Source organism: Symphalangus syndactylus, chromosome 1, assembly GCF_028878055.3.
Source record: "Symphalangus syndactylus isolate Jambi chromosome 1, NHGRI_mSymSyn1-v2.1_pri, whole genome shotgun sequence".
Classification (NCBI taxonomy): domain Eukaryota; kingdom Metazoa; phylum Chordata; class Mammalia; order Primates; family Hylobatidae; genus Symphalangus; species Symphalangus syndactylus.
The window spans coordinates 27,986,119-28,000,581 of record NC_072423.2 but is presented as its reverse complement, the minus strand read 5'-3'; the positions used below and the strand labels follow the sequence as shown (position 1 = coordinate 28,000,581).

The following is a 14,463-nucleotide window of genomic DNA, read 5'->3' as shown; positions in this document are numbered from 1 at the left end:
AAAAAAAAGAAGGAATGAACTTTTGATACACACAAGTTGAATGAATCTCGGGGAATTCTGCTGAATAAAAAAAACTCAAAAACTTATATACTGTATGATTCCATTTATGTAACATGTTTGAAATGACAAAATTTTAGAATTGGAGGACAAAGTAGTGGTTGCCAGGGGCTACCAAAGGGGGAGGGCAGGAAGGAGGTATGTATGATTATTAAGGGTAACACAAGGGATCTTTATGGTAATGGAATTATTCCATATCTTGACTCTGGTAGTGGATACAGGAACCTACGTAGGTGATAAATGTCTGTAGATATTAATACACACATACAAGTACAACTGGGGAAATCCAAATTACATCAGTAGATTATATCAATGTCAATATCCTGGTTATGACATTATACCATTGTTTTGTAAAATGTCACCATTGAGGGAAACTGGGCAAAGTGTACTGTCATCTCTCTGTATTTCTTACAACTGCATGTGAACATACAATTATCTCAGTAAACATTTCAATTAAAAAACATGTAATAAAACCATTTGTAAGTGGTATATAGATCTGCTAATGAATTATCTTAGAAACATTATACTTAGTATATTCTGTTGCTTTATGTTTAATTTTAAATTGAGCATTAAGGGAATGCAGCGTTGTGTGTGTGTATATATATATATATATATATATATATATATATATATATATATATATTTTTTTTTTTTTTTTTTTTTTTTTTTCCCAGAGACAGGGTCTTGCTATGTTGCCCAGGCTGGTCTTGAACTCCTGGGCTCAAGCAGTCCGACTGCCTTGGCCTCCCAAAGTACGGGGATTACAGGCATGAGCCCCCGCACCTAGCCAGGAATGCAGTATTTTAATTGGAACTCTGCCAACACTTTAGAGACGTGTTGCCATTTTTGTCTTCTATAAAACTTTTGTCCCCAGAAAGTCAGGATTACGAAGAATGAGGATGAGAATGTCATGGGTTTCTCTGAAAGGAGAAATTGTAGTTAGGCATGAGAAAAGCAACTTGAAGCACCGTGCAGGAACTCAGTCTTGAAGCGGCAGGTAGGCTGAGCTAGAAACAAGGTGGGCAAAGGAATTCCAGACAGAAAGATGGACCATCCACAACATGTTTTCCAGGTGAGGAAACCAGCTTGTACTCCTGCTTTGCCTCTCAGAGATAGACAGAGGCAAAAGGCAGAAAGTCCTGAGTGCTAGGTGAATATGGAAGATCTTCCTGGATCTAATTAGCAGTTTTTCAGAGATAATGAAGCACTAATAAAGCAAAGTTGTATGTAAATTGCCAGCATTCACAAGAGAACCCAAGTGCAAGATTTGGATGGTGCTGGGTGTGGCGGCTCACGCCTATAATCCCAGCACGTTGGGAGGCTGAGGCGGGTGAATCACAAGGTCAGGAGTTCGAGACCAGCCTGACCAACATGGTGAAACCCTGTCTCTATTAAAAAAATACGAAAATCAGCCAGGCGTGGTGGGGTGCACCTGTAATCCCAGCTACTCAGGAGGCTGAGGCAGGAGAACCACTTGAACCCAGGAGGCGGAGGTTGCAGTGAGCCAAGATCACACTACTGCACGCCAGTCTGGGTGACAGAGTGAGACTCCGTCTCAAAAAAAAAAAAAAATTTGGTTTAGAACAGGGGTCCCCAACCCCCAGGCCACGGACCAGTACCGCTGTGGCCTGTTAGGAACTGGGCCACACAGCAGGAGGTGAGTGGCAGGACACGAACCCAGTTGTGAATGGTGCACACAAGGGATCTAGGTTGTGCAGTCCTTACGAGAATCTAATGCCTAATGATCTGACGTGGAACAGTTTCATCCTGAAACCATCCCCACCCCGTTCCGGCTGTGGAAAAATTGTCTTCCACAAAACCAGCCCCTGGTGCCAAAATGTTTGGGGACTGCTGGTTTGAAACAAACCAACCCATTCCCAGAGCCAGAAGAGTAACTAATAGGAAGCACGTCCTATTAGCAGAGAGTTGGCCTCAGCGTCTTTTATGTGAAGACAACCAAAGAATGTGCTCAGGAAAATAAAGGCCATAAAGTGGTGGAGACCAGTGATCATTAGAATCACACCTAACTGGCTGGGCATGGTGGCTCACGCCTGTAATCCCAGCACTTTGGGAGGCCAAGGCGGGTGGATCACCTGAGGTCGGGAGTTTGAGACAAGCCTGACCAACATGGAGAAACCCCATGTCTACTAAGAACACAAAATTAGCCAGGTGTGGTGGCCCATGTCTGTCATCCCAGCTAATCAGGAGGCTGAGGGAGGAGAATCACTTGAACCCGGGAGGCAGAGGTTGCGGTGGGCTGAGATCACGCCATTGCACTCCAGCCTGGGCGACAAGAGTGAAACTCCGTCTCAAAAAAAAAAAGAAAGAAAGAAAATCACACCTACCTACCTAACTATACTTGGCATTTACTCTAGTATTGTATGGCTACTTATCCAGTCAATAATTGATTGCCTATTACATGGCAGGCACTACTCTAGGGACTTGGGTTATATCAGCAGACAGAATACACTGAACAAATTCCCTTCCATCACGGAGCTCAATTCTGTACTTAGTGCTGATTCCTGATCAGGAAGATTCTTAATTACCAGAGCCCAAGAACACATTTCCTTACTGTACACTTGTGATCCCATGACCCTATACAGAAATGCAACTCCCTCTGGGGCAAACCTGGGCAGCTTTGCAGGAGCACAGACGCAGCACTTCTGATTTAAGAGTGAGGATGATCTTACCCCAGTGTGGCTGCCGAGAAACTTAAGATGGGCAGATTGTCAGGCCTTGCCTCTGAGTTGGACGAGGAAAGTGAGCTCAAAACCAAGGTGAAGAGTTGGCGGTGTGACCCTTGAAGATGATTCAAGTTAGCCTGGGGTACCCTCTCTGTTTTCCACTCCCAAACTGGGATTAACTTTATAATCTTCCATAAATATAGAGAAACTGGGGGCTTTCCAATATTAGCCTGGGTAGGTACTATTTCAAGACAAATAACAGCAAGATGGCCTTGCATTCTAAAAGAGAGAAAGGGAGACAGGAAATGAATATACCTGGAGATGCATGTTTAGGCAGGAGATAGTCTGCAATATGGCCTTGTTCTTAGAACATTAGAGAGACGGAGTTTTTCTCAGCATGCTAAAAACGGTATGCAGATGAAGAGAAAATACTAGGAAGTAAACTGCTGGTCACTGTTTCTGCAAAAAGGCACCTAAAGGTAAGTGAATCAGGCGAGACTGAAGAGTGGGCAAATTTGGCCGAGCGTGGTGGCTCATGCCTGTAATCCCAGCACTTTGGGAGGCCAAGGTGGGTAGATCACCTGAGGTCAGGAGTTTGAGACCAGCCTGGCCAATATGGTGAAACCCTGCCTCTACTAAAAATATGAAAATTAGCCAGGCGCGGTGGCGGGTGCCTGTAATCTCAGCTATTCAGAAGGCTGAGGCAGGAGAATCGCTTGAACCTGAGAGGCGGAGGTTGCAGTGAGCCGAGATCGTGCCATTGCTCCAGCCCAGGCAACAACAGCAAGACTCCGTCTCAAAACAGATAAAAGGAAAAAGAGTGGGCAAATTTATTGCTATGACTCCCAACCCAGGATTTTTAACCATTTCAAATTTTTAGGTCCCCATAAACCTCAAATGTCTGAGAATAAATGTGTGAAATATCTTTTGAATTTGTTATGGAGAGATTCACCTTTTTGTGAATAGTATCATTTAAAAAAGTTGAATTTAGTTCCCAGTGACCCCCAGTGCTTCTGTGTCATAGCTGTGATGATAGTTAGCCACTTGCTGTAAATTTGGCTACATTGTATACGTGTGTAGAAAATACAGGTATCTCCTACAACTAAATAGAAACTTCTTGCATGGGTAAAAGAATCTCAAATATGCCAGTCCCTGTGGCAAAATTTTCCTGCTTTAGTCAAAGGAAAATAAAAACCACAGATATAAAGATCCTATTTCTAACTCCAGGCTGCATAGAGCTGCTCTTAAATGTACAGCTTCCATTCACATTTCTGGTTGTCCCTTGAGTGAGAGGTCAGCTCTGCTACTGACCACTGCAAAGTGAGAAAAGGACTCACTTGCAGAAAATGCAGGCCCTTCAGTTTGCATTCTGAACAACAGTGTTCACGGTTCTGAGGTAATTGTCTTAGTCACACCACAGAGCACAGATTGGACCTTCAGCTGATACCTGGTGGAGTGGGTATATAGTGATGAATGTGAGTGTGAGTGTGTAAGCCAAAGAGTTCCACGAGACCTTCCATAGAGCACATGAGATAGATGACCTGGGTCCCAGAAATGGCCCATTTTACTTGACTGCCTTGCTAGTAAACAAGTGAGCCAGGGCTCTCGATCTCAGAATTCGGTTTAGGTCACAAGCTGAGGATGACAAAGGGGGCTCCTCCCTCCAGCTCTTTGAAATTTGGGGCAGATAGATGAGACAGCAATTGCCTTCCACAATGGTGGGTCTAAAACTGATATCGTCAATAAATAGCCCCCTTCCCTTCCACTTACTCCTTTTGAGCTACTTTATCACCTTCCCCCACCTTTAATAATGAAGTAATTTGTCCAATGAAACACTTTTGAGTGGATAAATGACTGTAAAAAAAAGCACTTAGCTGAGCAAGGAAGAGCATTTTATGACTAGAAAAGGAAATGCCACGTTTATCAACATGAAAAAATTAACATTGTCACTTTATTTTGTATTAACATATGGTCAAAGCACCTCCTTAAGCTTATCTTGGGCATGAAACTGGTCATTGCTATGTGAGCTGCTAAGAGATGTGTGTTAAATAACTGGATAGGAGAATCTGGTTCTCCTGTGAAAGGTAAAATATAAATGTGGCTTTTACCTGGCTAGTTTGGCCAGCAGAACAGAACAATTTGCTCAGTCAACAGTTACCTAAAATCTGGAGATTTTTAGATTGGCTTTTTTATGACTGGGTCTTTGAAATTCATGTGTCGATTTTTAATATTTTCACAGAGTTAAGTCACTTTGCATTGGGAATAGTTTATCTTTGGAGTGTATCTAGTCTTCTATAAAAATAATACTAGTTTTCTAGTACAAAATTGGGAAAAAGGGGAATACAAAGTATAGTAAAAATAATAGACAAATAAATTTTCTTAGGTTATTTATTTATAATACTCAAATCTTGCCCATACTACAGCATAAGTCCAAAGCTCATTTGGGACCCTTTAAAACTGAAAATATCATTAAAAGCATAAGTTATGTATCAAGCACAGCATCTTTTGTGCATTGATTATTCCTATAAATTTAATTCCATCTCTTTACACTCCCAAATCAGTAATAAGGGAAAACAAATTTATTTCTTGGCAGCTTTTCTTCTCTTAGCCTCTTTTATACTCTATTTTAAACAAAATAAGACAAACATCCAATCAAAAACGTCCCACCAGTGTGGCAAAAGTTACTCTGCCTGCTTTCCCTAACATCACAAAAAAAGTGAAGTCTACAAGTCTTTCAGACACACTGAAGTCTTTCATTCATACCACAAATTCTGATTAAAGCCAAAACCTATCCTTTTCAAAGCACTCTCCTGCAAATGACTAAAAACAATGTTTTTTCCCCCTTCTTCCTTTAAAGGCTACACCCAAAACATTTGCTTGAGAAACTTTCTGAATAGTGGCATTGCCTGGTAAAAACACATGCAGCAGACAAAATATCAGATTTCTTTTTCCAGCTGTCCAGAATCCCATTAGTGCCTCTTAACTTCTATCAGTCTTTTGCTATAATTAGGATGGCTTAGGGTTTATCTGGGCCTTTCTTTCAAAACCAGATTTCCTTCCGAGCAGCAGCAGCTGTCATGCACAAGTACCCTGATGGTGTTGGGAAACTTGTTTTGATTTACATTATGGTACAGCAATTGTGAATGTGAAGTAAAGGAAAAGACACACATGTGCACACACACACACACACACACACGTTCTTTTTATCTTGTGATTTCTTTAAAAGTCTTACCTGAGAAGGATCACTCCAGTCTGGAACCTGGCTTGTTTCAAGTAGAGTATTAACTTGCATGCCTTCTCCCTTGCAATTTGTGTTGCCTTCTTTGGAGAGTGAACCTGTTGAAGCTTGAAGAGTTTTTGCTTCTTGCTCTGCCTGGGTTGAAATAGCACATTCTCCTGCATCAGCATGGGGATTCCGACCAGTCGCTGCTGCTGTGGTGTGAGAAGTCTCTCTCTCATCACTCTGGGTTAGTGGGTGCTCCGCAGATTCTTTGCAATAGCAGAGATGAAGGGTGCCTCCTGTTGTACTTTCTCTCGGGTTGGCATTCGGCTCCTTGGGATTTCCCTTCATTCCCGGCTGCCTCACCCTGGCAGGTTTCTGTGAACCCCTCTTGCTCCATAAGTCCTCTCCCCCCACTCTCTTCTCGGCTGCCATCTCCCAACACCGGCTCATCCCTGAGTTTGCCGACTCACCAGACAAGAGCTTCATCTCTGTCTCTCTTCCTGATTCATCCATGTTGAGCAGATCGTCACTGGCAAATTCCTCTCTTGCCTGGTGGCTGTCTCTGGTTTCTCCTTGAATTCCTGGATAATCATTTTCAGCAGCCTCGGGAGCAGTGGGGAGTTTATATCTCCCCTGTTCTGTCACTGAAGACGTTCCATCCTGGTGAGGTCCTAAAATGAGAGTCATCCCTGTTTGTGGGGATGAGGGACCGTGCTTGGCGACTCTGCTGCTCCTCACCCCAACTTCTTGGGGTTGTGAGTGATGACCACAGAAGCCAGTAGTGGCAACCATAGGCCCAGCGTCACCCGACACCCGAGGCCCACAACCCATTCCACTGAGGAAATGCTTACACCCACCCAGGCAACGCTCACCGAATTCCATTTCTTCGTCATCGCTTTCTAATAAAAAAACATGCTCAGTCCCCAGCAGGTTCCTTTGCCAAACTGCATTAGAGTAATCCGTCATAACATCGGAACATTCCAGATACTCCAGGTCATCATCTGAAAACTCCTCGGTGTAGGTTAGGGTTATCTCTGGGCAAAGTTCATAGTCACTGTCAGAGTCTTCACTGGAAACCTGTGGGCTGGGTTGTTTGTTGGCCACGGCACTGTCACCTGGGTAAATGTGTGCATTTGCCTCAGATAGCAGGAGGCTGAGGCTAATGTATTTCTGTACTTTGGGATTTTGCTGACTAGAGCGTAAGCCTTCATCATGAGGACCATCATTGTTCAGGTCACCATCCGTGAACTTTGATGCCATAGAATGCACTGTCTTGTGGCAACATCCATCTTGCTTTTCATAAATATGACTTGAATTAAGAAAAAGCAACCCATCTGCAATTTCTTCTGTGTTACTTGGATCATAAGCCTCTCCAGTGTGCCTTGTTCCTTTAACACCCAAAGGATTTTCAGAACTGGACACACTAATGTCAAGATTGCCCAATGACTGGAGGGAGAGTGAATGGTTGGATTTGGAGGGGGAGGAGTCAGCTGACCTGGGAGTGCCTGGGGAGATGCTTTCTTCTTCCTTATAAGGATGTTCCTTCTCATCAATCTGATTTGCACTTTCTTCTTCATGTGTCCCTGTTTCATGTTTCCAACCCCTGTCCCTGTCATCTTCCAGGTTAGGAGACAGTTGTGGGTTCTCTGATGAGCACTCAACCTCAATGGAAGCAGAACAACAGATCATTCCAAAAGAGTTTTTAGCCGAGATTTGATAGACAGCAGCATCATTTTTGGTACAGCTAGGATGAAGAGAATAGATAGATAAGTTTGCCACATTTGGACATGCATGCCAACATTTTCACACCATGGCACACAGAGAAAATGACCTTCATTTTACTGCATGTTCAAGGAGATCTGTGATCTCCCCGGAAAAGAGTTTGTGGCCAAAGGCAACTGACCTCTGGGCTCCGGTGCCCCTACTGCTGAGAATCCTAGGCACTCAGCATCCTCCCTTGAACCTTTCCTCAATGCTGCCTCAAATGGAAAATGCTGAGGATTGCACCATGACAGTTTACAAATGCCATGGCAGGGTCAGGAAATTACCTTATATGGTCTAAGAGGGGGAGAAACCCTCAATTCCAAGAATTGCCTACCCCTTTCTTGGAAAACTCATGAATAATTCCACCCCTTATTTAGCATATCATCAAGAAATAACCATAAAAATGAGCAACCAGCAGCCCTCAAGGCTGTTCTGCCTGTGGAGCAGCCATTCTTTTATTCCTTTACTTTCTTAATAAACTTGTTTTCACTTTAAAAAAAAAAAAAAAGAAAATGCTGAGAATTACTTAGATGAATGGGGAAAATGTTTTATATTCTAATTTCTTCTTCTTGCCTTTTACGTCATTTTTATGTTATGGGAATTTGAAAAAGCATTTTTCTAGAGTGAGACATTGTACACAAATAAGTAAAATATCAATTCTTCATGTGCTGGAATGGCACAGAGAACCCTCAAATCTTTTGAAGACCTTGCTAAGAGGGTGTTATTCTTGCCAGAGGCCATAAAGATAATACCATGACAGGACTACATATATGAAGGACAGTGCTGTTTCCTTTTTAATTTAATGTGACTAAAAGTCTAAACCACAGCCCGTGAGCTCCACTGACTGGAAACCCATGTCCACAGGCCATTCTGACTCACATAGATCAAGCCAGGTTTTCAGCTTTGGCCCAGCAGGGGAGGAGCAGAATCCTGGATGGAACCAAGCCTGCTCTCTCAGTTCAGGATGGACACTGCTCCTTTGGCTCCTCCCATCGTTGATCAGCGTCACAAGGAGCCTGCAGCCTGACATGCTTTACTGGGTCCTTTCCCACTGGAACCCTTCTCCAGACACTGCAATCCCAGTAAAAACTTGTTACCTGTGTTTTGTATGTTGCACCCTTATTAATCTCATTTGACTGCATTGTAATTGTAATATTGCTGACCTCACTATAAGTATCAGCCAGCCCAGAAGTCAACAGTCATTTTTAGAAGGCAGGAGCTGTGGGTCTGGCTTGGTCTGAGAGGCAATGCTTCGATCTTTATTCACTGTTCTTTGTGTGAAATACACACAAATATCTAACCCAGGAAGGGTCAGTGTGAGACACAGATACAACATGGTCATCCTTTCTCTTCCCCACTGAACGGACCCATTGCCTCTACAATCCTATATGTCCTCATAAACCCTCAAGTGGTGAGTCCCAGCTCACATATGTCTCATTTTCAGAAGTCAAAGACATCTAATCCCAATTTCAATAATGTCTTGTTGAGTTGGCAACGTGGCTCCTGGGTAGAAGCCATTCAGGAGCGGCTGAGATTGGCCAAGCTTGACCCATGGCTGATATTGGGCTTTGCCTTGGCCAACAGCACACATAGAATAAAATTTAAGGCAAATTTCTGGAGAAAACAATACCTGCGCTCCGGTCTATTTCACTAAGTTACTCTGAGGTTTAAATGAGAAGATCAATGTTAAGGGACTTTGCAAAGAAGAAATGTTATGCCAGATGAATTCTTCAAGAAGGGGGCAGTGCCAAGACAAAGATACCTCTGGTGCTCAAGAATCATGCAGAAGAATCATCAGAGAACTCTGTTTAAAATTCTTGAATCAGAATCCCTAGGTCAAGGGCCTGAGAATCTGCTTTTAAAGATCTCAAAGCCATTCTGATGCAAATTGTCCTTGGCGTACCCTTGGAGACAGCCTCATCCTCATCACTGTCAATCAGGCTTAGGGCTCCACAGTTCAAGTGGACTCTTCTCAGATGAGGAAAAATGTCTATTGCTGCAGTTTCACAACATCCACATTGTTGGCAAAAACAAACAAACAAACAAAAAAAAACACTGTGAAATATTTAAAGAGATTTCTTTTGAGCCAAATATGAGTGACCATGGCTGGGGCACATCCTGAAGGGGTCCTGAGAACAAGTGCCCGAGGTAGCCAGCTTTTACAGTTTGGTTTTATACATTTTAGGGAGACAGACGTTACAGGCAAAGACATAAATCAATACATATAAGGTGCACGTTGATTCAGCCCAGAAACGTGGGACATTTTGAAGTGGGGGGGAGGGGCAAGGTTACAGGTCATAGGTAGATTCCAAGATTTTCTGATTGGTAATTGATCAGAAGAGTTAAGCTTTGCCTAAAGAGTTGAAGCCAGCAGAAAGAAATTGTTGAGTTAAGATAAGTGGGTTGTGGAAGCCAAGGTTCTTGTATGTAGAGGCAGCCCCTAAGTAGCAGGCTTCAGAGGAAATAAATGGTAAATGTCCTCTCTGGACCTTAGAATGTGTCAGATTCTCTCCTGAATCAGGAAAAGACCTGGAAAGGGAAGGAGAATCCCACTTGATCTTAGCCAAAAGGCCGAGAAGCGATGGGAAGGAGAATCACTACAGAATGCAGATTTCCTCCCACAAGAGTATGGCTTTGCAGGGCCATTTAAAAATATATCAAAGAAATATATTTTTAGAGCATTATACTTTGATTTTCTTTAGGACCTGCTCTTTGTGATGTGATGCTATACCAGAATCAGGTTGGAGTTGGGTATCTTCCTGCTACAGAGTCTGCTGTGAGTCTTACGATCTCTATTTTAATGTCAGTGGTGGTCAGTTGTGCCTAAACTCCAAAGAGAGGAGGGTATAATGAGGCACGTCCAACACCCTTCCTGTCATGGCCTGAACTAGTTTTTTAGGTTTCTTAGGGATCCCCTTGGCCAAGGGGTGTGGGGGCGGTGGCGCGGCTTAGAATTTAATTTTTGGTTTACAACACTGTCTTCTTCATGAACCTTTTCACTTAATTCTTGGAGATTTGGCCTCCATTAAGCACGGACAGCACTACAAGCTGAGCACAGTGGCTCACACCTGTAATCCCAGCACTTCAGGAGGCTGAGGTGGGAGGATCAGTTGAGCCCATGAGTTCAAGACCTGCCTGGGCAACATGGCAAGACTCCATCTCTGTAAAAAACTTAAAAATTAGCCAGGCATGGTGATACACACCAGTAGTCCCAGCTACTCCAGCCTGGATGACAGAGCAAGACTTTGTCTCAAAAAAAAAAAGAAAAAGAAAAGGCAGGGGGGCTGTGGCAGGGTGGGCAATAGGGACTACTGGGAAATCCCAAGTAATTTTGATATCCTGACCTATCCAGTCCATGAGCCCTCTGCAGAGAAACCACCTCCCCTGAAGGTACCATGACTTGTGTAGAAGAGGGAGAAAGGAAGAAAAGACAAGAAGGCTGAGAGGCACAAGGGGCGGTAAAGCAGTAAGAAATCAGGAGAGGTGGGGAGCAGAGATGATTCTCAAGAATCAGGGAGAGAAAACAAAAAGAATTTTAGAAAAACATGGAGAAAAACATTGAGTTAAATACACTCTATTTAAATTCTTAACGACTAAATAAACAGATGGGAGATTGTCATAATTTTGTGATGTATAATTTTATGAAACATGTGTTTTAGTTGATAAGAGATTTATAATCCATCCTAAGTATAGTCAATAAAGAGAAAAGGGAACTGGATTAAGTGTAATTAACTTCTCAGTGGCTAATGAGTGCCTTTGAAAGAGTTATGATTTATGGCTGACATGTCTTTGCTAAATATCTTGAAGCATCCTAAAGAAGAGGGGAAGAAAATCGGGCAAGGAAACCAGCATCTGCTGGGTGACTCCTACATTAAACAATGTCTGCCTCCTCCCTGTGGGCAAAACTGAGGTTCAAAGGAGTTATTTCCCCAAAATGACAAAGCTGGAAAGCCATAGAGCCAGGATAAGAAAGAGCCTTCCGCCCTGGCTGCCTGGCTCTGTGGTTGCTGTTAGAAAACTAACATTACCAGAAAGGAAACAACACAGTGTAGAGAGATCATTCTGTAAATAAAGTGTTTCTGTCTTAAGTCTTCAATCTTGATCAGCCAAATGGCAGACTTGCATAGAGTAATGGGTACCATGGTTCCCAGCATTATGTTAGGAGCTGCAGTGGAGTGAAGGAGATGCCTGAAACATCATGTCCAGCCCCCAAATGACTAAAAATTGACTGAAGGAAACAGTATTAATGTTCCAGAGAACCTGGTAGATCAGGTCTGTGCTAAGGTGTACGGAACAGACTGGATGGGAAAAAGGAATTCAGAGAAGGGACTCCAATGGCAGCGGTTAAAATGGTGTTAGTAGGGTCGGGGTGTAGAATCTTTGCAGGATGCTGGCAGAGAGACCTGTGTGCCCCACAGTGATTTGACAGGAATGCAAAACCGTCCAGGAAGAAATTCCCTGAACAATTAATTGAATTCCCTCCTTGCATATCTTTTCTTTTGGCAGAGGGAAGCAGTAACATTCCTCTCCCCTGCTGTGAAAGTCTTGCTTGAATTCTCTAGGTTCTTTCTAAATTAATCATTTCCTTATTAAAGAAAAAGAGGTCCATATTACCTTAAATGAATGAAGCTTCTGAGTTTGAACCCCAGAAATGGTCTAAACCAGAGTATCTGAAAACATTTTGGTTTCAAGACTCTTTAACACAATTTTTTTTTTTTTTTTTTTGAGACGGAGTCTCGCTCTGTCGCCCAGGCTGGAGTGCAGTGGCGCAATCTCGGCTCACTGCAAGCTCCTCCTCCCGGGTTCACGCCATTCTCCTGCCTCAGCCTCTCCGAGTAGCTGGGACTACAGGCGCCCGCCACCATGCCCGGCTAATTTTTTTGTATTTTTAGTAGAGACGGGGTTTCACCGTGGTCTCGATCTCCTGACCTCGTGATCCACCCGCCTCGGCCTCCCAAAGTGCTGGGATTACAAGCGTGAGCCACCGCGCCCGGCCGACTCTTTAACACTCTTAAAAATAATTGAGGACTTCAAAGAACTTTTGTTTATATGGGTTATATCTCTCAATATTTACTACATTACAATTAAAAATTTTTAACTAGTTCATTTTAAAATAAGAATAAATTCATTGCACATTAGCATAAATAATGTTTTATGGAAAATAATATATTTTTCCAAGACAAAGCAACATTTCATGAGAGTAGTTTTAAATTTTTTCATGTCTCTTTAATATCAAGCTTAACAGAAGATGGTTGGATTTTTGTATCTATGCATTCAGTGTGATACCATACATGGTTTTGATTAATATATGTAGAAAAACTGGCCTGACACATTAATGTGTTGGAAAAAGAAGGAATATTTTAATAATCTTTTCATCTGATTGAAAATATTCTTACTTGATATATATGAAGATTAGTTACAATGTGGAATCTGAAACCACATCAGTGAACTTCCCATACTTATTACGTAAAATCCATCATTCTATGTTGCTTTTTTTTTTTTTGAGACGGAGTCTTGCTCTGTCTCCCAGGCTCTAGTACAGTGGCGCCACCTTGGCTCACTGCAACCTCAGCTCACTGCAACCTCCACCTCCAGGGTTCAAGTGATTCTTCTGCCTCAGCCTCCCAAGTAGCTGGGACTACAGGCATGCACCACCATGCCTGGCTAATTTTTGTATTTTTAGTAGAGACGGGATTTCACCATGTTGGCCACGCTGGTCTCAAACTCCTGACCTCAGGTGATCTGCCTGCCTTGGCCTCCCAAAGTGCTGGGATTACGGGCGTGAGCCACGATGCCCAGCCCTATATTGCATTTTAAGTGCATCTTTTACCCATGCATGATCTTGTAACATCATACATTGGTCATTTGGAAAAACTTGGGGCCGGGCGCGGTGGCTCACGCTTGTAATCCCAGCACTTTGGGAGGCCGAGGTGGGCGGATCACAAGGTCAGGAGATCGAGACCACGGTGAAACCCCGTCTCTACTAAAAATACAAAAAAAATTAGCCGGGCGTGGTGGCGGGCGCCTGTAGTCCCAGCTACTCGGAGAGGCTGAGGCAGGAGAATGGCGTGAACCCGGGAGGCGGAGCTTGCAGTGAGCCGAGATCGCGCCACTGCACTCCAGCCTGGGTGACAGAGCGAGACTCCGTCTCAAAAAAAAAAAAAAAAAAAAAAAAAAAAAAGAAAAACTTGGCTCACGATATCTTCCAAATATTAATACATTTTATTAAATAATACTTTTTAAAACCACATTTTTTTAATATTATCACTGATCTTATCAGAATAATTTTAAAATATTATAAACTGTTACGCTTTTGATGAAGGGCACAAGCTTTCCAAAATTCTACTTAGGGAAATAATACGAATGTTAATTTATCAGAGAACAGTGTAAATCAAATCTGTGCTAAGTTGTATGGTGGAAAGTAGAAGCATGGAGGATATGAGCTAGAAGTTCAGAGGAAGCATCCCTGAAAATTCTCACCTCTGTAAATGCAACAAGAACACTGGAAAAACTTGTCTGAATCAACTTTTTCAGGGCTCTGAAAATTAAAGGCAATCTGGGGAGCCTTTATTCAAGAAAAATGGCTGAATCTCAGTAAGAACAGTTTTCTGGTGCTTTAACCTGCCCTAGTCCTATTCCCCCATAACCAGCTCCACAGTAGTCTTGAAAACCAAGACTCCACAATCACAGTGAAAACCAGTAGCCTGGCAGCAGCTGGAGGGGGCAGGACACAGT

At 42.9% G+C, this 14,463-nt stretch overlaps 2 protein-coding genes across 2 annotated transcripts in view; one reads left to right on the top strand and one right to left on the bottom strand.

Moving 5' to 3' along the window:
- MALT1 (MALT1 paracaspase) overlaps nt 1-14,463 on the top strand; it is a 212,314-nt gene that overhangs the window by 38,172 nt on the left and 159,679 nt on the right. The gene's annotated exons all lie outside the window — the stretch shown is intronic.
- The window catches only part of ALPK2 (alpha kinase 2), a 131,647-nt gene that overhangs the window by 91,392 nt on the left and 25,792 nt on the right, over nt 1-14,463 (bottom strand). Inside the window, exon 3 of the mRNA XM_055297851.2 lies at nt 5,974-7,708. Within this exon, the coding sequence (XP_055153826.2) occupies nt 5,974-7,708 (1,735 nt within the window). The remainder of the gene's footprint in view (nt 1-5,973; nt 7,709-14,463) is intronic.